This window comes from Elephas maximus, chromosome 25, assembly GCF_024166365.1.
Source record: "Elephas maximus indicus isolate mEleMax1 chromosome 25, mEleMax1 primary haplotype, whole genome shotgun sequence".
Classification (NCBI taxonomy): domain Eukaryota; kingdom Metazoa; phylum Chordata; class Mammalia; order Proboscidea; family Elephantidae; genus Elephas; species Elephas maximus.
Window position 1 is genome coordinate 35,876,649 of NC_064843.1, and position 18,621 is coordinate 35,895,269.

General features: G+C 58.6%; 2 protein-coding genes across 3 annotated transcripts; one reads left to right on the forward strand and one right to left on the reverse strand.

Annotated features, from left to right (window-relative positions):
• Window positions 1-81: 81 nt before the first annotated feature.
• Window positions 82-17,707, forward strand: NECAB3 (N-terminal EF-hand calcium binding protein 3). 2 transcript variants are annotated; one of them, XM_049869704.1, is made up of 13 exons: window positions 82-217; window positions 2,099-2,123; window positions 4,114-4,222; window positions 5,225-5,250; window positions 5,478-5,575; window positions 13,689-13,825; window positions 14,109-14,224; window positions 14,389-14,471; window positions 14,546-14,599; window positions 15,145-15,257; window positions 15,411-15,488; window positions 15,984-16,075; window positions 16,171-17,707. In XM_049869704.1, exons 1-13 carry the CDS (start codon window positions 89-91, stop codon window positions 16,197-16,199), a joined length of 1,089 nt encoding a protein of 362 aa, XP_049725661.1. In that variant the 5' UTR covers window positions 82-88; the 3' UTR covers window positions 16,200-17,707. The 2 variants fall into 2 exon arrangements, with proteins under 2 accessions (XP_049725661.1, XP_049725662.1); XM_049869705.1 differs by having other exon boundaries at window positions 14,392-14,471.
• On the reverse strand, window positions 6,667-12,012 carry LOC126067796 (actin-like protein 10). The gene is made up of 4 exons (XM_049870050.1): window positions 11,920-12,012; window positions 11,257-11,403; window positions 10,749-11,167; window positions 6,667-8,010 (listed from the first exon to the last, which is right to left on the reverse strand). The coding sequence occupies exons 1-4, from the start codon at window positions 12,010-12,012 to the stop codon at window positions 6,792-6,794; spliced, it is 1,878 nt and encodes a 625-aa protein (XP_049726007.1). The 3' UTR covers window positions 6,667-6,791.
• Window positions 17,708-18,621: the final 914 nt, after the last annotated feature.

Below are 18,621 nucleotides of genomic sequence, written 5' to 3' on the forward strand. Positions count from 1 at the left end.
CCGGCGCCAATGGGCGGCCCCCCAGTCCGCGAGGCGGTGTCCGGAGCCCGAGCCGCAGCAGAGCCCGAGCCGAGCAGGTGGCGGCGCCATGGCGTGCGCTGGGCTGCTCACCGTGTGCCTGCTCCGGCCGCCCGCGCCTGAGCGCCCGCGGCCCCCAGCACCGGCGCCCGCGCCCGCGCCCGACGCCCGGCCCGCCGGACACGCGCTGTTCCAGGACGTGAGTGGGGAGCGGGCGCGGGCTCTCTGGCCTAGGGTTGTCTCTCCCTCGTGATGTCTCTCCAGGTTTCTGTCTCCCTGTCTCGCTGGGGCTCTGTCTCACTGTCTTTCCCCGTCCACGTCTATGCGGCTCTTTCTCTTACTGTGTTTTTCCTGTCTGTCACCGTGTCAGTGTCTCTCCGGGTCTCTGTCTCACTTTCTTACATCCTGCTGTGCTTGCTTCTTTATGTCTCCAGTGTCCATATCCCGCTTCCTTTGTGTCCCCTGTGCTCAGTCTCTCACCTTATCTCTCCTTGTCTCTAGTCACTGTCCTTGGTGCCCCCCATCATCACCCTCACCTCATCTGTGTGTCCATTGGGGGTGGAGGCTGTCAACATTAGGCTGGGCTTCGCTGGGGCAGGGGAGCCTGGGAGCATGAGCAGCCTCCCCACCTCCTGCCCGGTACTGACCCCCGAGCCCCTAAAGCCCGACCCACGGGCTGTGGGTCCCACAGATGGTCAGGGCTGGCCACAGCCATTCTCTGTGGTCTGGGCATCCTTCCCATGGTGTGATGGTGGCCCTGCAACCCCCTGGGCAGCAGCGTGCGGCAGTCACTTCCCTGAGCCCCTTCCTGCCCTTCACCCTCACTTTCAGCCCTGTCCTGGCTCCCTCACACCCCCACTCTCAGAGGTTCCTGCCCCCTCCCCACTGCCCCCAGTGACTCAGCACCTTGACCACAGAGATCCTGGCTGAAAGGGACCTGACATTCCTGCTTCCCAGATGCAGAAACCAAGGCCTGAGGGGCTAGGGACATGTCTGAGGTCACACACGGCAGGGGCATGCTAGGGTGTGACCCTAGGTGCTGTCAGTCCCAGCTTTGCACTCTTCTCCCCAGTGTCTCCATATACTCCAGCCAGACTATACTGGGTTGCTGTGTGACCCTGAACCAATGGCAGACCTCTGAGCCAAGTGTCCGGCTAGGGGTTAGATTTATCCCTGAATCTCACTGTCCCTGTGAAAGCAGCTGAAAGAGGGTGGCATTCAGGACTGGAAACCTGATGAGAGTTCTGTGTACAGACTTCAGCCTACCCCTCCTTGCTGTGGCCTGCTGGTTGCCCCTTTGCCAGGCTGCTTTGGGAGTCTCTGGTCCCTGGGAGAGACAGGGACTGTTTTGACTCTGCTCTCCCCTGTTTGTCTCTCTGCCTCTGTTACCCTTCATCTCTGCTTCTCCGTAAATTCTGTACAATCTGTCCGCCTTTGCCACCTCACTGCCCCTCAAACATACATGCCTGCCCAGGGCCTTCCCACTGAATTGCCCCAGCCCTGGAAGGGTTAACCCCAGGCTGCTTCTGCATCGTGCTACTGGGAAAACTGAGGCACCAGCAAAAGAAATGACTAATCACTGCCCAGCAGGTCAGGGTCTTCAACAAGTACCCAGGGAAATAGCCCAGAGAGGGCAGGGTCTGGGGTGTACGAAGGCCACATAGCAGAGTGTGGGGCTCAGGTCTGGGATGGGTACCTAGGGTCCTTGGGCTGCATCTTGGCCCGTCTCCCCAACCTTCCTCAGGCTGGGACTGTGCCAGGGGATGATGCATCAGAGTTCTGGCCTACTCGGTGTGGGAGGTGGGGGTGCAGGGAGCCAGGCTGGAGCACCCCCCACAAGGCCAGCTCTGAAGGAGAAGTGAGCAAGCAGCGGGACCTGCTGTGTGCTCTTCCTGTGGCTCCCCTTGCTGGAAGAGCTCCTGCAGGGCCAAGCTGGGTGGGGGTGTTGGGACCAGGCTGGGCAGGAGGAAAGACGAGGTAGGGGGCCGGCAGGCCAGCTGTGGCCCTGTTGGGTTGGGTGTGGGCCTCTCCACTCCCAGGCCCCACTCACAGCCTCCGCCCACACCTCTTTGTTCTCTAGGTTTTCCGAAGAGCAGACAAGAATGGTGAGTGTGGCTTCCTCTGGGTCTGCATGGTAGGGGGTAGAGTGGGGACATTGGGGAGGCCCAGAGGAAGGTCGGGGGATTAGTAGGCACCATCCAGAGTGGAGACAAATCTTGGGGTGGCCTGAATCAAGAGACTCAATCAAGTCATCCTTCCCAGAGGAAGCGCTGCGTTGAGCCAAGTTCGGCAGGATAGAGAGGGGAGGAAATGTGGTTTGGTCAGTGCGGGGCGGGGGGTGGGGGCGGGAGGCAGGCAGGGCGAGGGGGTAACTCTCAGAGGGCACTGGACATCGGTGGCTACTTTGTTCATGAGCTTGTGTTGTCCTCACAACCACCAGCTAGGCACAGAGAGGAGAAGTGGTGGCCTGAGGTCACACAGCCCTCTAACCCAAGTCTGTGTGATTCAGGTGTCCAGAGTGAGAGGCTTTGAGGGGTAGGGTAATAGAGATGAGGCCCTGAGGGGATTTTACTCTTAGATTTTAAGAGGGCTTGGTAACTTTCCTTATGAAGCAAACACCTGGACCCATGGAGGGCTTGGATGATACAATTAAACCCAACTCTTGGGTAGGATAAAGCTGAAGCCAGTGTCCAGGGAGTCAGCCCCACCTTCCGTAGGTCCTTGGCAGCCTCATACCCTGGTCAGGGAAAGCCTTGGAAGCTGAAGCAGGAACCCTTAGGGAGCCTAGCAAGCAATAGATTGCTGCCCACAGACGACTGGGAGCTACACACTGTGTCCTGGTTGGTCAGATGAGTCTGAGCTGAGGCAGCCAGTCAGCCTGGGCTCACTCCAGCCTGGGGTCTTCACACTGTTTTGTGCTTCAGCCTCCCTGAGACAGGATCATGTCTTCCACCTCTTTCCCTTTCTCCATGCATCACTTCAAGTTGGTGGAGATTGTGTCTGTTCCAACCCACATGGTCTCATTTGGATCAGGACATTCTGCCTGGTGAGGTCAGACCCTCCCCCAGTTCTTCCCCCCACCGTCTGCTTAGCAATCTTATACATCATTCAGACCAAACTCCCAGTGTCTTTGACCGTCCCACTTGTCTTAGTCGTCTAGTGCTGCTCTAACAGAAATACCGCAAGTGAATGGCTTTAACAAACAGAAATTGATTTTCTCGCAGTTTAGGAGGCTAGAAGTTTGAATTCAGGGCGCTGGCTCTAGGGGAGGGCTTTCTGTCTGTCAGCTCTGGAGGAAGGTCCTTGTCTCTTCAGCTTCTTTCCTGGTTCCTTGGAGATCTCCAGGTGGCTTGGCATCTCTCTTAACCCATCTCTCCTAGCTCCCTTGCTTGTTTAATCTCTTATATCTCAACAGAGATTGACTCAAAGACACACCCTACACTAATCCTGCCTGATTAACATAATGAAAACAACCCATTCTCAAATGGGATTATAACCACAGGCATGGAGGTTAGGATTTACAACACATATTTTTGGGGAACATGATTGAATCCACTCAAGTGCTCTCAGCCTCTGCTTGCATGTCCCCTGTGATGGGGAGCTTATTCCCTCCTGAGCCAGTCTGCTGCTTCTTACAGAGGCTTCACTAATAGGGAGATCTCACCTTCGCCCTGTGAAGGTCCTGGGTCCTCGCAGAGCACAGAGGTCCTTCCACCCTGGAGCAAGGCTGGCCAGCATGTGGGGCAGTGACTCAGCCCTCCAAGTCCTCCTGAATGATATCTAGGTCCTGTGTGCTCTGGCCCTGTCCCAGGCTGTTCATTCATTTCTTCATTTGACAAACACTGAGTTCCTACCCAATGCCAGGTCCGTACTGCTCTGTTCCTTGGGTGAGCCCTGCTGCCTTCACTGGGCACTTCTGGGGCCCTAGATCTTTTGTTCCCAACAGCCAGGTCCCCACGGAATTCAGAACCCCGTTCTACCTGGTTGAGTGGTTGTGAGGTGCCGCAAGGCCTTTGAGGGCGCTGGACCTGGTGGCAGGGGTGCAGCCAGGGACGAGGGGTACTGACTGCACTCCTTGTCTCCCTCCTACCCCAGATGACGGTAAGCTGTCATTTGAGGAATTCCAGAATTACTTTGCTGATGGGGTTCTCAGCCCAGGGGAGCTGCGGGAACTGTTCAGTGGCATCGACGGGCATCCCATCGAGTGAGTGTGAGAGGAAGAACGGCTGAGTTGTGGATGAATGTGAGGCCATGTTGTCCCAACCCCACTGTGTCCCCTGCTGCCTTGGTTCCTTATCAAGGACAGGAGGGGACTGGCAGGGGCAAGGAGAGGGGTGCCAAGGCTCAGGGCCAGATTTACCCGCCCACCCACCCCTTACCCGTCGCCAGCCTTGCCCACCATACTGCTTCCAGCTGGGATCCCAAAATAACCATGCCTGAGTCACCACCCATGGCTCAGCCTCAGGCACCCCCCTTTCCCACTTCACGCGGGGACCAAAGGATGTCTGGGAACAGCTGGAGCCCCGCCTGCTTCCACCCATGGATGCAGGCGCATGAGTGCGCACACATCTCCCTGTAGGTGCTCCCACATCTATGTGCCTCGTCATGGGTGTGCATGCCCCCCCATGCTTCCTGCCATGGGCGCACAGGCAGACGGCTGCCCCTCCCCTTCACCTTCCTTCTCCACCCGCTCGGTCAGTTCTAGGCTCTTTGGATCAGCATTCAAGGCTCCTGTGCCCCTTCTCTTTTCTGAGACTTGGGCCAGACCCTTTGCAGTGCTCTCCCCATCCCAACCAGAGAGTCAAGTCAAATTTCTCATCCTTCAAGGCCTTCCTTAGGCAGCTCCTCCTCTAGGAAGCCCTTCCTGACCTACCAAGGAACACCCCAGTAATGCCTCCCCTGGACATTTCCAGACGTGGCGTCCCCCTTGCAGCCCTGACCACTCCTCTTTGGCCTTTGTCTACCTCTGTCTCCCCCTGGCCTGCGGTCCCCTTGAGGACCGGAAGTAAGTCTGAGTCTTTGTTCTCAGAAAGTGTTTGATGGGCCCAGTAATACCCTCACCCCTTGCCGCCATGGCCCAAGGCCCCCTGCCCACTGGGCAGCTTAATCTGGAATGAATGGAGGCAGAAGCCATCTCCTTGTTGGGCAGCCAGTGCACCAGGCCCAAGCCTAAGTGTCTGAAGGGCACCTTCTCTTTTCCTTACAGCAACTTGGAAACAGAGAAACTGTGTGGTGAGTAGGTTCACAGGAGCTCTTATCTCTTGGGACCCCTGGGTGTGGGTGGCCTGTGGCTGGTCTTCTGATGGGACAGGATGGGCTAAGCTGAGGATATGGGGCCTGCTTGGCTGCTAAGGACAGGTTGGGCCAGGAATTCCAGGCAGCCAAAATCAGGGCAAGTTGGGTGGATAGGTGGGGTGGCGTGGGGTTCGGGAACCCTTGAGTACCCCCTCTGCCCACAGACTACTTCTCAGAACACCTGGGCGTCTACCGGCCCGTGCTGGCTGCGCTGGAGTCGCTGAACCATGCAGTGCTCACGGCCATGGACACCACCAAACTGGTGAGTGGAGGGGTGGATGGTGGGAGGCCCAAAGTGAGGGCAGAGGTGTCTGCTGTGCTGTGGGAACCTGTACCATCATGGCTCAGGGCTGTGGAGCTAGAGGCCTGGGTTCAAATCCTGGTCTCCCTGGCTATGCAGCTTTACCTCTGTGGGCCTCAGTTCCCTCATCTGCAAACTGGGGATAATAATAGAGCCTACCTCCATACATTTGTTAAGACAATTAAATGAGAATGAAGGCAGGGATTTTTGTCTTGTTTTGTTCTCTGCTCTATTCCTAGCACCCAGAACTGTGCCTGGCACACAGTAGGCACTTAATACCTGGAGCTGCTGTTGGCTGTTTTTATCCTTGGCCAGATCTAACTGTTGTGGGCTATCAGCCCAGCACCCAGCAGGGATGGGCTGGGGTGGGGGGCCTGTGCTTACACTTGTCCACAGGCCCTTGTTGGTGCCTGGAGCCTAGTGTGAGGGGCCTGGCCTGAGGCTATGCATGAGTAGGCAGGGACATGTGCGTCTGCATGTTTGTGGACACGTGTGTGCACAAGGGCTCCAGGCCCCTGGGTGGTGACTTCAAAAAACCACATGCTGCCCTTCCCTTTGTGTGTTTCTTTTAAGAAATGTTTCTACCTCCCTTTGTCCCATAGCTCTTATAAGGGGGTGTGAGGGAGCAGTGGGCAGGCCTGGGATTGTGCCTGACTCCACATTTTAGAGGAGGGGAAATGAGGACCTCAGAGAGTCAACAACCACCTGAGCACACAGCTGGGGACAGGGCTGTCCCTTCTGGTTGCATTCACATAGGATGTAGTGGCTTTTCAAAGGGTCACCCCTTGGGGCCTGGCATGGGATGGGAGTTCACATGGTACATGGGGAGGGGATTGGCGTGTTGCAGAGACTTCCATATCTGTGGCCTGGGTACAGCAGGGATATTGCCTTCCTTGTTGCCAAGGAAACAGGGCTTTGGGGGTGGGCAGCTGGACTGGCATTCTCTCAACTGGCATTAGTTAGGGAGGATTCAAACTGCAGATCAAAGCTAAGGATCCCAGAGGCCTCTCCTACCTCCCCCTGAACCAGAGAGGGGAGAGGGTGGCCCATCACCACACCATGACTGCCAGCTCCAAGCTGTTGAGACCCTTTATCTGGCGCTGGATGCCTCTGACAGAGCTGCAGCTCTGCCTTGCAGTGCCTTCTCATGGCTCCACCCCCTGCAGTGGAACATGACTCAGTTGAACACTTCGTGCACTAGCCTGGAGCCATGCTCCTGGTACATGGCCCGGGTCATCCAGCGGCGTTGGAAGGAGCTCAGCGAGGCCACCATGGAACCACCTGTCCACACGGCTGTGCCGCGCCCAGGCGTGGCCACCAGGCGTGGCCGCAGGGCCCCATAGCCGTGCCGCCGGCACTGAGCCTCCAGCTCTATGTTCAGACGGTCAGTGAAGCCAGGGAAAAGTGTGGAGCCACCCGCCAGCACTACGGTGTCAGCCAGCCATTTCCGCAGCGTTGCAGGCATCTTCTGCAGTGCCCGGAAGGCCAGTGCAGGCAGTCCCGGCTCCGTCTGGCCCAGCAGACTCGGTTGGAAGATGGGCTCGGGGCAGCGGAAGCGCTCGCTGCTGAGGTGGATCGAACAGCCGTTGCCTATGAAGAAGCTGGCTGGCTGGTGGCGGGCAGGGTTACGGAGGTCACCCTCGAAGTCCAGCGACACATAGCAGTAGCGCTTCTTGAGCTGTGTGATGGCCTTGCGGGGTAGGGTCTGCAGCCGGAGGTCCGGGCATGCTGCTACCAGCAGGTCCCGTAGGTAGCGCGACAGAGTGGTGCCTGCCACATCCAGGCGGCAGGTGGCCTCCTGCCAAGAGTGGCCCGCGTAGATGGGCGTGGCGTGGCACACGCCCGCGCCAGCCTCCACCGCCAGCCCGCTGAGCGCGCCCGTGGAGCAGAGCGCCAGCAGCGCGGTGCTGGCTATGTGGCACGCGGGCACTGCCAGGGTCTCGAACAGCAGCTCGGCCACCTTCTCGCGGCTCCCAGGAGGCGCCGACGGAGAGTCGCTCACCAGCACGGGCCACTGCTCCGGGCACACCCGCAGGCCGCCCACCAGCAGACGCTCCCACAGCCCTTCCAGCGCCTCCCAGTCCACCACCACGCCGTGCTTGATGGGGTGCGCCCGCGCCACGCCGCCCGCCAGCTCGCAGCCCGGCGCGCCGGGTAGCACGGGCCGGTCCCAGCTGGGCACCAGGCTGGAGCTCTTCAGCATCAGTCGCGGCTGGTGCTCCCCCGCGAAACCGGCCTTGGTGAAGCCCGAGCCCTGGTCCAGCACCACCGCGATGCGGCCTAGTGGGAGCGGCCCGCGGACCCCGCGGCTCCTCCACGGGGCTGCCACCTTCCGGACCAGCGCCGCCCTGCGGCGGAGGGCGCAGCTTCTCAGGGGCGAGGCCCGGCTCCGCCTTCTTTGCCGGCAGTTTAGGGGGCTTGGCGCTTTCGGATCTAGGCCCCGCCCCCCTGGCCTGAGGCTCCGCCCCTACGGCCCCTTGTTTGCCTGAGACTCCACCTCCGCTGGCGGAGTTAAAGGTTCACCTTTTTAGCTCTTGGCTCTGCCCTCTGGTCCTAAATCTCGCCTTTTCTGGGGTGGATGAAGACCATCCCTTTCAGTCTGGACTCTGTCCCCCGATCCTGAGGTTCCCTCTCTTCCCACTCCTGGCTGGCCTCAGGGTCTCCGTTTCAGCACTTGGCTCCGCCCGGAGGCCTGGGGCCCCGCCTCTGGCTGAAGGGTCAGTCTTCGCTCTTGCACTCTGCTCTGCAGCGTGCTTGCTTTCAGGACTCGCCTCTGCTGTGCGTGCTGGGGTGGATGGTGAGAGGGACAGACAAAATCCTTTTAGATACTGAGAGGCAGCCAGGAGCAGCAAGCCCTGGGAATGAAGAGGCCTTGTGGCAATGTCGTCTGCACATGCGTCACCCCTTGGAGACCCAGGAGTGTAGCCCAGCTCTTGAGCTCCAGGTGGTCTCCTGGCACCTCTCACCTGGGCTTGGCTGAAGTAGTTCTTGGTTGTGGAGGTGGGAGGGATGGCCAGAGAAGGAGGAAAAGAACTTAGATTGGACTCATTGTGACCTCAGTCCTCAGCACCAGCTGTGCTTCCACAGCCCCCTCCCCCATGAAAGCTCCCTGGACCCATCCCCTCTCCTGTCACAGGGCCAAAGGCAGTGATTGTGGCATCCAAGGGTCTGGCCTCAGCTGTCCAGCACACCCAGTTCCATTCCTTCCCCAAGCTGCTTCAGGTCATCTGATGTGCTCTGGCCAGAAGTGCGGCCCCTCCCCTCTCAGTGCTGAAGAGAAACCTTTTGATCGCAGGTCTGCAGCCACTCCAAGGAGCTCTGTGTGTTCAGCCCTGAGGGACCCAGGCAGCCCACATGAGGCCTTAAGCTCATGGTTTCCATGTGTGGACTCACATGGGCCTGAGTTTGTGACTCAGTTCTGAAGCTGACTCACTGTGCGACGCTGAGCAAGTCTCAACCTCTCTCTGGACCTAGTTTCTTCCTCCAGCAAGTGGTAATAATACACACAGGGAAGAGGCCACTTCTTGTTTTTCTCTTTAGGACTATTTCAGTTGCAACTAAAAGACCCCCTAAGGTGAGCTTAAGCTCAAATAGGGATTTTATTTACAAGAATCTTGTATGTCTTATAGATAGCAAGGGCAACGGTGAAGTCAGACCTCAGGAACAGACTGGAACCAGGGCCTGACCACGGGGCTGTGGTGAACCCAGGATGTGCAGTGTCTCTGCTTTTTTTTTTTTTTTTAATTCTTCTGAAGACTGGCTTGAGCCTGTGGATGTTCATGTAGAAAACATGATCTCTTACAACTTCTGAATTACAGTCTCAGAGAAGGGGCTGATTGGGCCAGCTTGGGCCAACCATGTATAGCCAGGAGACATGGCTACAGTAAGGAACATGTAGCCATGTGGATGGTAGAGAAGAGTCAGTTCTCACAAAAAGTGGGGGAGATGCTATGGATCATACAACATCTAGCCTGGTGCAGATGATGTGGGGCGGGGGTGATGTTGGGTTGTGTTGACTGTAATGAGAGAAGCTGAGCCTGTGGCTGTAGTGAGCAGGAGCCTTCATCCCTGCTGTGTCTGCCTGTCATCCTCAGGCTGGTCGCCAGTGTACAGTGGGAAACAGGCTTCAGGTTTGGCAGGACTGGGGCAGCACTATGGTCCGGATTTGGCTTTGGGACCCAGGAGACAGTGAGGAGAAGCAGCTGGGTTCTGCTCACAGAAAGCAGGCCAGGCTTCTCAGGGATGATTTAGGGAGGTGAGCCTCACACTGGAGATCACAAGCAGCAATATGGCCAGAGCAGGGGTGAAGGTGGCAGGCACTGAGAAGCCCTAGAGGAGAAGACCAAGGCTGGGAACTGGGTCTCCACATCACAATAATAGGTTTGGGCTTTTCCCTGTGGGCTATGGGGATCCAGTTTGGAGTTCATGAGCAGGGGAGTGACCTGCCCTGACCAGATAAGTGGTTTGGAAGGAGTCTTTAGCTGCAACGTGGGGAAGAGGATAGGACAGGGTAGGTTGGGAGACAAGTGCTGAATTTGACTGAGGTGCTTGGGTGAAGTCTCAGGGCTTGGGGGTTACCAACAGAGTGGAGTAGGCCCCTCCTCTGGGGTGACAGAGTCTGAGTGTCAGGCTCCACCTCAGCTGACAGTAGGGCCTTCACAGTTCCTTCCCAGAATGATGGCTGTTTGCCTAGGACACCTCCCTCTGCCTAAAAGTAATTTTGGAATGCTTGGAACTCCTGGAAGTGGTCAGCCCTTTGCTAGGTTGGCCCAAGCCCACCTCCCCGGGGCCTGCAGACCAGGAGGAACCTGACCAGGCTCTGGGGGGGGGGGGGGGAGAGAAGACTGGAAACAGCCTCCCTCCACTGTGGCATGAGAGTTCCCTCCCCATGTCGGGGGAGGGGTTCTGACCCCTGAGTCACAAGGGAGGGGGAAGGTAAAGGCAGTCCTGGCTCCGAACTGTGGGTGTTGCTTTGCCTGCAGAGCGCTCAGTTGCCTGTCTCGCCCTGGGCCTCAGTCCCCTCCTCCCGACTCGGCGCCCCGAAGCCTCAGACAGAGGTAGCAGGCGCCAGGGTTGCTATGCACTCTTTATTGGGCCGGTCCCGGGGCCGGCGGGCCGACCGGGCGCTCAGGGCCGTCGGCGCGGGCTGCGGCGCCGCTTGCGCGGCTGCTCCTCGGCCGCGTCGGCCTCGCCGTCGGCCTCGCTCTCGGCCAGCAGGCGCTCGTAGAGCCTCTGCCAGCTCTTAGCGGCCTTGGCCCCGCCTCCCGCGCCGGACCCGCCCCCGGACACGCCCCCTGCGCGGCGCCCCTCCTCTTGCAGCCGCGCGTCCAGCAACAGGAGCAAGACCAGGATCTTCTTCATCTCTCGTGCGCGTGCGCCGTCGCGCCGCTCCGCGCTGTCCCCCGCTCCTCGCAGCATGGGCGGTGCCGCCGGGCAGCCCCCCGGAGGGCGGGTCGCGTCCTCACCCGGCCGCTCGACCTGCGCGCCGGGACCCGCCGCCGCCTCGGCCAGCGGCTGCCGCTTATCCATGGGGAAAAGCAGCACGATCTTGGTCTGAGGGGGATGGGGGCGTAAGGGGAACGAGTGCGCCGGGGGCGAACCCACGACCTCGACCCGCCCCAACCCCTCCCGGGGTCCCTCACCCACCCGGCTTCTAGCTCCCAGGACCTTGCGCCTTCCAGGTGTCCGAGACCCACACCACCCACCCATGCTCCCGGGGCCTCACCGTTCCAGGCCGTGGAGAAGCCCAGCTTCCCTTGCTTGACGCCGGGGACCCGCGCCCTCTTTGCCTGGTCGCCAAACCCCACGAACCCTCACCCAGTCCGGGTCTACCTCCTGAGACCCCTCTCCATCCACGTTTATGGCATACCTGCCTACCTCCCAGCCTTGATGCTAGGGACACTCGCTCACCCCAGCCCAGTGTCAGTAACCACTGCCCACTTGAAGAGGGGAAAAGTAGCGTGTTTGGAGCCTGGAGAGGCGGGGGCATAAGGGAACTCCCCCATCTACGAGTGGTACCAACTACGAGTGGTACCAACTAGGGCTGGGGCAATCCTCCTCCTGCCCTCTCTTCTTGGCTCCCAAATATTGTCCTCCTCCTGGTTTCTGGGATCCCTACCTTACCTTCTGGGCTCTCAGGACCCCTATCCACACTCATGTAGACTCCTGGGACCCTCACTTGGTAAGGATCCCTAATCCCTCCCGTGGTGCTAGGATTTCTGCCCATAAGGCCTACCTCCCCAGCATTCCCTCCTGCCCACCTGTCCAGGTTCCCCCTGACTGCCTGCTGTCCACTTGGCACTTACACTAGGCTTCTTGCGCTTGAGGTGGCTGAAGAACTGCTTCCACCGAGCCTTGTCTGTGTCGGGTGGCTTCTCCTTGCGGGCCTGCCTGGGCATTTTGGTCCTCTCGTGGGAACTGTTGTTTCCCATAGCAGGGCCAGTCACCACTGTGGGCCAGGGCCCATACTACCTCTACACTACCCTCTGGCCAAGGCCCCTTGGCTGTGCCCTGCCGCATTGTGACCTCATCAGCCGACCTCACAAGCTCTGGGCTCCAAGCCCCGCCTCCCAGAACCCACAGGTGAATCTCGGCTCTTTTTGCTCTGTCTGTGACTTCTCCTGGCCTAATGATTGTAAATGAGGTGATACTTGTAAGGCGCTTAGCGGTGAGTAGAGATTTGAATCCTGGCTTTGCCACTTACTAACTGTATGATCTTGGCCAATGGAATCAACCTCTAGGCATCAATCTTCTTATCTACAAAATGGGGTTAATTGTGGTTGCAGCAAATTGTTATGAAGAGTAAATGAGATTCCCCTTGGAACAATGCCTGGCATAGAGTGGGTGCTTGTGTCAGCTAGGTTCTTTGGTTGCAAGCAACAGAAACTGATTAACCATCATAGGTGCCAAAAAAGGGAATTTATTGGAAGGATTTTGAGCTCAGAGCGTGGCCAGAAAGTCTGAAGACCAGGCTTGGACAAATGACAGAAACCACTGGCTTGTCTGGGAACGAGAGGACCCCGTCTCTGCTCTGTCCCTGCTTCCCAGCTCACAACCGCTGAGCTAAGGCAGGTCACAGACAGGAGACGAAGCCACTGGTGGATGGTGCCTCTGGAATCCCTTTGTAGAGAAAGCACCTAGACTAGGACTCCATCCCAGTGTGTGTGTGTACTGGGGGGGTGTAAGGCCATTCTCAGGAAATCTGTCACTTTTGGAGGTACAAGTGAGTGGGTTCTTAGTTACTGTTATGTTTGACAATAAATAATAATGACAGTTCTCCTTGTATTGACAACGTGTGTGCCCAGCCAGGCACTGGGCTGAGTCCTGTGTAGGGATTAACTCATTGGAGCCTCTCAACAGTTCAGTGAGATGGGTGTTATCACCACCATTTTATAGATGAGGAAACTGAGGCACAAGGAGGTGAAAGGAGTTGGGGAGTTTCTGAGACTCCCGAGAGGGGCAGTGTAGGACCTGGCATATGGTGGGCTTCCCTGCCACCCTGCCCACCTTGGGAGGGGCCAGGGGAGGCTGGCTATGTAGGTTGGAGTGAGTTCAGGTGTTTCTATGTGTGAGGAACAGTGACTCAGCTGTCTTGTATCTGTAGCTCCTAGTACCAGGTGCTCAGTAAACGTTTGTTGCATGTATGAATGAATGAACGTTTGAGGTTAGCCGGTGAGTATGGGGCCGTATCACATTATCATTGCCTTGTATGTCAAAACTGGCCCTTGGATACTCTGTGACCTGCCCCCCACGTCAAGCCTAGCTGTGCCCTGGGCTCACGGGCTGTAGCAGTGCTGAAGGTGGTAGTCCCAAGAGGAGAGGGACCTGAGGCCCTCAGGGAATCAGGCATCCCAGCTGGTAAACACCTCCCTGTGAGTTGGCCCCACATCTCCCAGGAGAGGGGTCAGGCCCTCACCCCGAGTCCCAGAGCCCTTCTGCTTATCCAGGTCCTCAACCCCTCTGCTCTTTATGTGGCTGCTGTTGCTTTCATGGGCAAGGGTGGGGGCGTGGGGCAGCTCCCTCAGAAATGTATGCCCCGCATGGGGGTGCGGACCATGCCTTCTCCACCCTCTAGGAGTATGAACGGGCCTCCAAGGTGGACCAGTTTGTGACGCGCTTCCTGCTGCGGGAGACGGTGAGCCAGCTGCAAGCCCTGCAGAGCTCACTGGAGGGGGCGTCAGATACCCTGGAGGCCCAGGCCCGTGGCCTGAGGTATGTGAGGGGGTCCTGCCAACCTTGGGGTCCAGACATGAATGGCCTTTATCCCCACGTTCCAAGTCCCCCAGCCGTGGTCACATTCCATAGTTCCAGTGTCCTGAAGCCCACATTCTTGGGCAGGGAGGCCCCAAGGGGGTGAGAGGAGGTGGCTGGCTTTGGGGTTGGGCCTTAAAGTCTTAAGACGCCTGTCCTGCCCCACCAGGCCTGGCCCTATCCTGGGGCCCCAGTCCTTGGCCCCAGGGGTCTGGGGCAGCGGACTGACCCCCATTTCCCCTAGGGGGGATGAAGAGAGTGTGGAGGTGCACAGCAGGCCATGTGGCAGCCGGCGGGCAGGGCGCAGGGCCGCAAGGAGCATCAGCCGGTCACCCACCTGGTCCAGTTCCTATGACACAGGTGCGGCCCATGTGTGTGGGGTGGGAGGCCTGGCTGGAGCCCCAGGTGGGCACTGCATCCCCCCTTGCCCCTGGTGGCCCACCTCTATCCCTCTCCCAGTTCATCCCAAGAGGCCTCCCAGGCCAAGGGGTCCTTGCCTGACTCCCTTGATGGGTCCCCCACAGCAGGGCGGAGCTCAGAGGCCGAGATGCAGTGGCGGCTCCAGGTTAACCGTCTCCAGGAGCTCATCGACCAGCTCGAGTGCAAGGTGAGTGGCAGAGTGGCCAGTGCCCTGCGGGGAGCTAGGTCAGGGGCTCAGCCCATACTCTGTGTCCCTCCCAGGCCCCTCGGCTGGAGCCATTGCATGAAGAGGAGCTGGCCAAGGGGCCTGACTCGGTGAGTCTGGGAGGGACAGGATGGTGTCTGGGCCCGGGGGACTCATGAAGGGAAGAGGTGCCTGGTGTCGGCAGCTCACCCAGCCCTGCATTGTGCCCATGCCCGCCTCCCGAGGCTTGACCCTACTCTCATCCTTCAGGCTTGGCTTACTCAGGCCTCAGGGCTGGCAGGTGGGTGCCACATCCTGGTTCTTGCTCTGTGACCCTGCAGAAATCATTGCCTCTCTTTGGCATCAGTTTCCCGTCTGCATTTCTGAAAGCCAGGCCTGGGGCACTGTGGATGGAAGGCTTGGAGGGGGCAGGTAGAGGTGGTGGCATACTGCAGAGAGGGGACAGTGGCTGGACCATGGCAGCGACCTTGGAGATGGGGAGAGGAGGACGGAGTCAGGGATGTTGGGGGCAGGATGGGGATCAGGAGCCTGACCCCAAGGAAGATGGGCTGGTGCAGGTCGAGGAGGAAGGGGTGTTCAAGGAGGCCATGGCAGTCCCCCACCCCGTGCCCGGCGCCCCGTGCCCCACAGCAGCCTGAGGTGCCTTTCTTGCCAGCACATCCTTGTGGCCCAGAGGCAGGTCCAGGTGGCAGAGGAAGCCCTGCAGGACTTCCACCGCGCGCTGTGCTGCTATGTGGACTTCACGGGGGCCCAGAGCCAGTGCCTACAGTGAGTCCCCGGGCAGCTGGTGGGGGTGGGGTGAGCAAGGTCTCCTGGGCCAGGGAACCGCTAGACCCGCTGCACTAGACCCTTTGGGCTGGGTGGGCAGCAGTGGTGGCAGACTGGGCTGGGCCTGGCCTGCCCATCTCTTTGGCCTCACAGTGTGTCTGCTCAGAAGACGCTGGACAATGGCTGCTTCACCGTGTATGAGTTCTGGCGGGATGAGGCCTCCTGGAGAAGGTATGAATGATGCTGAGCAGCTAATGCTTATTGAGTATGAGCCCTGGAGGCAGACAGGCATGTGTTCAAATCTCGCCACTTCATCTCACTGGTTGTGTGGCCTTGGGTGAGTTACCTAATCTCTCTGTGCGCCTGTGTCCTCCTTCCCAAAATAGCGGTGACAATAGTTCCTCCTACGGGCTAAATGAGATGATCTATAAAGAACTGACTGAACACAGTGCCAGGTACACAGCAGGCACCCAATAAGTGTTCACTGTTCTCACTGTGTGCTGTGCCCGAAGCCAAGCACCTGGAGTGTGTTATTTTACTGAATCCTCATACTTTTGTCCCCATTTTATAGAGGAGGAAACTGAGGCTCAGAGCCAGGCTGAGGAAGGACTGGGATGCAAAGCAGACAGTGGGACTGGGGTGGGAGCAGGAGCTCTTGACCATGTGGTCCTGATCCCCAGGTGCCTGGCTGTAGTCTCAGCCCCGGCACCCCATGACCCTCCCCAGGCACCAGCAGTCAGCCTGCAGTAAGGCCTTCCAGCGCATCCTCATTGATCACCTGCAGGCTCCGGACACCCTCACCACTGTGTTCTTCCCAGGTGCGCTGCAGCCCCCACGCCTTGCCACGGTCCTGGGACCTGGGCTGGGGCAGTGGACCTTGCTGACTTCTCACTCCCAACCTCTGACCCCACAGCCTCTTGGTGGATTATGAATAATAACTGAGCCTGACCTACTCAAACCAAGGACCCCACGCCCTGCCTGCCTCCTTCCAGAGCTTTCTGGACTGGCCAGCTCAGCAGTGAGGCCTGAGAGACAAGACCAAGGACTCTGCCTCCCCTTCAAGCCGCTGGTGAAGGGTTGCTCAGCACGGGGATCAGGGACTGGGCCACTGGCTTTCTGTGTATTTATCAGTGTGTTTTATCGTTTGTAGCTTTGGCCTCTGAAGCGTTCTGGCCTCTGCCTGGACCCAGGAGGCCGAGGCGCTGCCCCTGTCTTGTTGTGTGACCCAGGGCAGGTCCCTTCTCTCTCTGGGCCTCAATCCATCTGGCTGCTTTCTTCCTGATGTCTTGGGGCCAGGCTTCTGCTCCTCCCCAGCCAGTGGCAGAACCAGGGCTGATACTCAGGGACCTCCCCACCCCAAACCCGACCCTTGAGGCAGGGCTGGACCAGGCTGCAGTGTGAGGTGTAAGGACCTGGGGGTTCCCATTATCCTCCCAGGCCAGCAGCTCCAGGGTCTTCCAGCACCATGGCTGGACCAGAGACCTCTAGAGCCTCCTGGGTTGATTTGCATGTCATTTGCATATAATTTGCATGCCAGCACCCCTACCCACACTCAGGACACTGTAGGAAGCCCCAGAGTGACCTTGCCAAGTAGCAATAATTGGGGCTCAGAGTCGCCTGCTGCCCGAGACCTCTAAGCCCCAGCCTGGGACCCCAGCGCAGAGGCAATAAAGGCGGTGGTCACCTCTGGTGTCTCCTCCTCTCTCTCCCTCCGCAGGAAGGCAGGCTGTGGGGCCCAGAATGTATCTCAGGCCAGAAACTAAGGGCAGGAAACCTTTCTTTAGAGTTTCTGTCAATCAACCAGTTTCTCTTGAGCTCCCCTACTGGCAGAAAGCAGCAACTTAACGCCAGCGGATCCAGTTTTCCCCACTTCAGGGTCCCACTGTAGCCCCACAAACCCTGGCTTTGGGGTCTTGCCTGGGAAAGGGGAGCGAACATGGTCTCTCAACGCCCCCAGATCTGCTGGGGGTTCTGTCTCCATTGCCCGCACACAGTGTAATATGGAGGGGCAGAGCCCTGAGCCCTTTCTCCATGGGCCTGGCCTGGGAGGTCGGGCCTTCTACCCCAGGCAGCAAGCCTGGATTCCTGTGAGAAGGCCTGTCCCCCCTACACAACCTGCCCCCTCCTCCCACCTTGCCCCCAACACGTGCTGGCCCTTCCAGGCTGAGCTTGTCACTGCCACCTGATAAAGAGTGCTTCTGGGAGAATAATGGCCACGTGGTATTGCCAGTCAACTGTGATGGGGAGAAGGAGCCCTGGTGGCTCAGTGATTAAGCTTTGGGTTGATAACCGAAAGGTTGGTGGTTCGAATCCACTAGCTGCTCTGCGGGAGAAAGATGTGGCAGTCTGCTTCCATAAAGATTTACAGCCTTGGAAACCCCATGGGGCAGTTCTGCTCTGTCCTATAGGGTCACCAGGAGTTGGAAACAACTCCGTGGCAATGGGTTTTACGGGTGGTGGGGAGGGGCTGGGGGACCGAGGAGAGGTGACCAACAGGGATGTGGGCCCTAAAGGGAGAGGCATGGGGCCCCACAGAGCACAGGATGGCATTTGGCCTGGCCTGGGGGTGGTGGGGGACAGTAGTATTTCAGGCAGAGCAGACAAGTGTATGGGCTCTGAGGGGGAGGAGAGCCTGCCTGTGTGGAGTAGAGGAAGCCCGGCAGGGCTGAGGCTGGGCCGAAGGAAGCCAGGCTGAGATGAAGTTGGGGAGGTTGCCGTGCCTCAAAGGTGCTTCGTCCTGAGGAAGCCATGGTAGGTTTTAAGCCAGGGGTGACTGGACAGTGGGCTGGGTGTGCCATTTCACATATGTTCCTGGATGCCCTGGTGATGTCAGGCCCTTGCTGGGTACTCGGGGCTTGGCCAGGAAGGCAGCTCAGATGGCAGCAGCTCAGGGTGGATGTCCCGGTGCCCTGCCCCACCTCCCCGCAGGTGGCAGACTGTCAAGCAGAGGTGCTGCCATCCCAGGTATGACTCTCCTGGCAGTTCCTGGGAAGTGCTGCTGGCATCCCGAGTGGCTTAAGGCAGTTTGTTCCCCTGGCTCCGGTTTCAGTGTCTCAGCCGATCTGGGATTAAATAATCCTTTCTTTCTGTCCTCTGTTCTGATTCCTTCTGTTGTCCTCCACAAAAATGATGGCAGCAGCAAACCCTGAAAACTAAGCTTCCCGTCATCTTTGAGCGAAGGTGCTGAAACCCTCCAGCTGAAACCGCTGGAGTGAGGCCTCCATAAATTTTGCACCCCAGCTGCCTCGCCTACCTCACCTTGTAATGGATATCTGAAAACACTTGAAAAAAAATATGACAGGCTGGGTCCCCTCCTGCCCTTGCTGAATGCTTAGGTGTGCTGGGAGGGCACTGTGGTGGGGGA

Excerpts from the sequence above, each read along its gene's own strand:
- LOC126067796 (XM_049870050.1), bottom strand. The coding sequence starts at position 12,012 with ATGCCCAGGCAGGCCCGCAAGGAGAAGCCACCCGACACAGACAAGGCT. Across the intron at positions 11,404-11,919 it reads TCAAGCGCAAGAAGCCTAGT|GCAAAGAGGGCGCGGGTCCC; the intron begins GTAAGTGCCAAG and ends TTTGGCGACCAG. Across the intron at positions 8,011-10,748 it reads CGCCGCAGCCCGCGCCGACG|AAGGCGGAGCCGGGCCTCGC; the intron begins GCCCTGAGCGCC and ends CTGCCGGCAAAG.
- NECAB3 (XM_049869704.1), top strand. The coding sequence starts at position 89 with ATGGCGTGCGCTGGGCTGCTCACCGTGTGCCTGCTCCGGCCGCCCGCG. Across the intron at positions 5,251-5,477 it reads GGAAACAGAGAAACTGTGTG|ACTACTTCTCAGAACACCTG; the intron begins GTGAGTAGGTTC and ends CTCTGCCCACAG. Across the intron at positions 15,258-15,410 it reads GCCCAGAGCCAGTGCCTACA|TGTGTCTGCTCAGAAGACGC; the intron begins GTGAGTCCCCGG and ends TTGGCCTCACAG.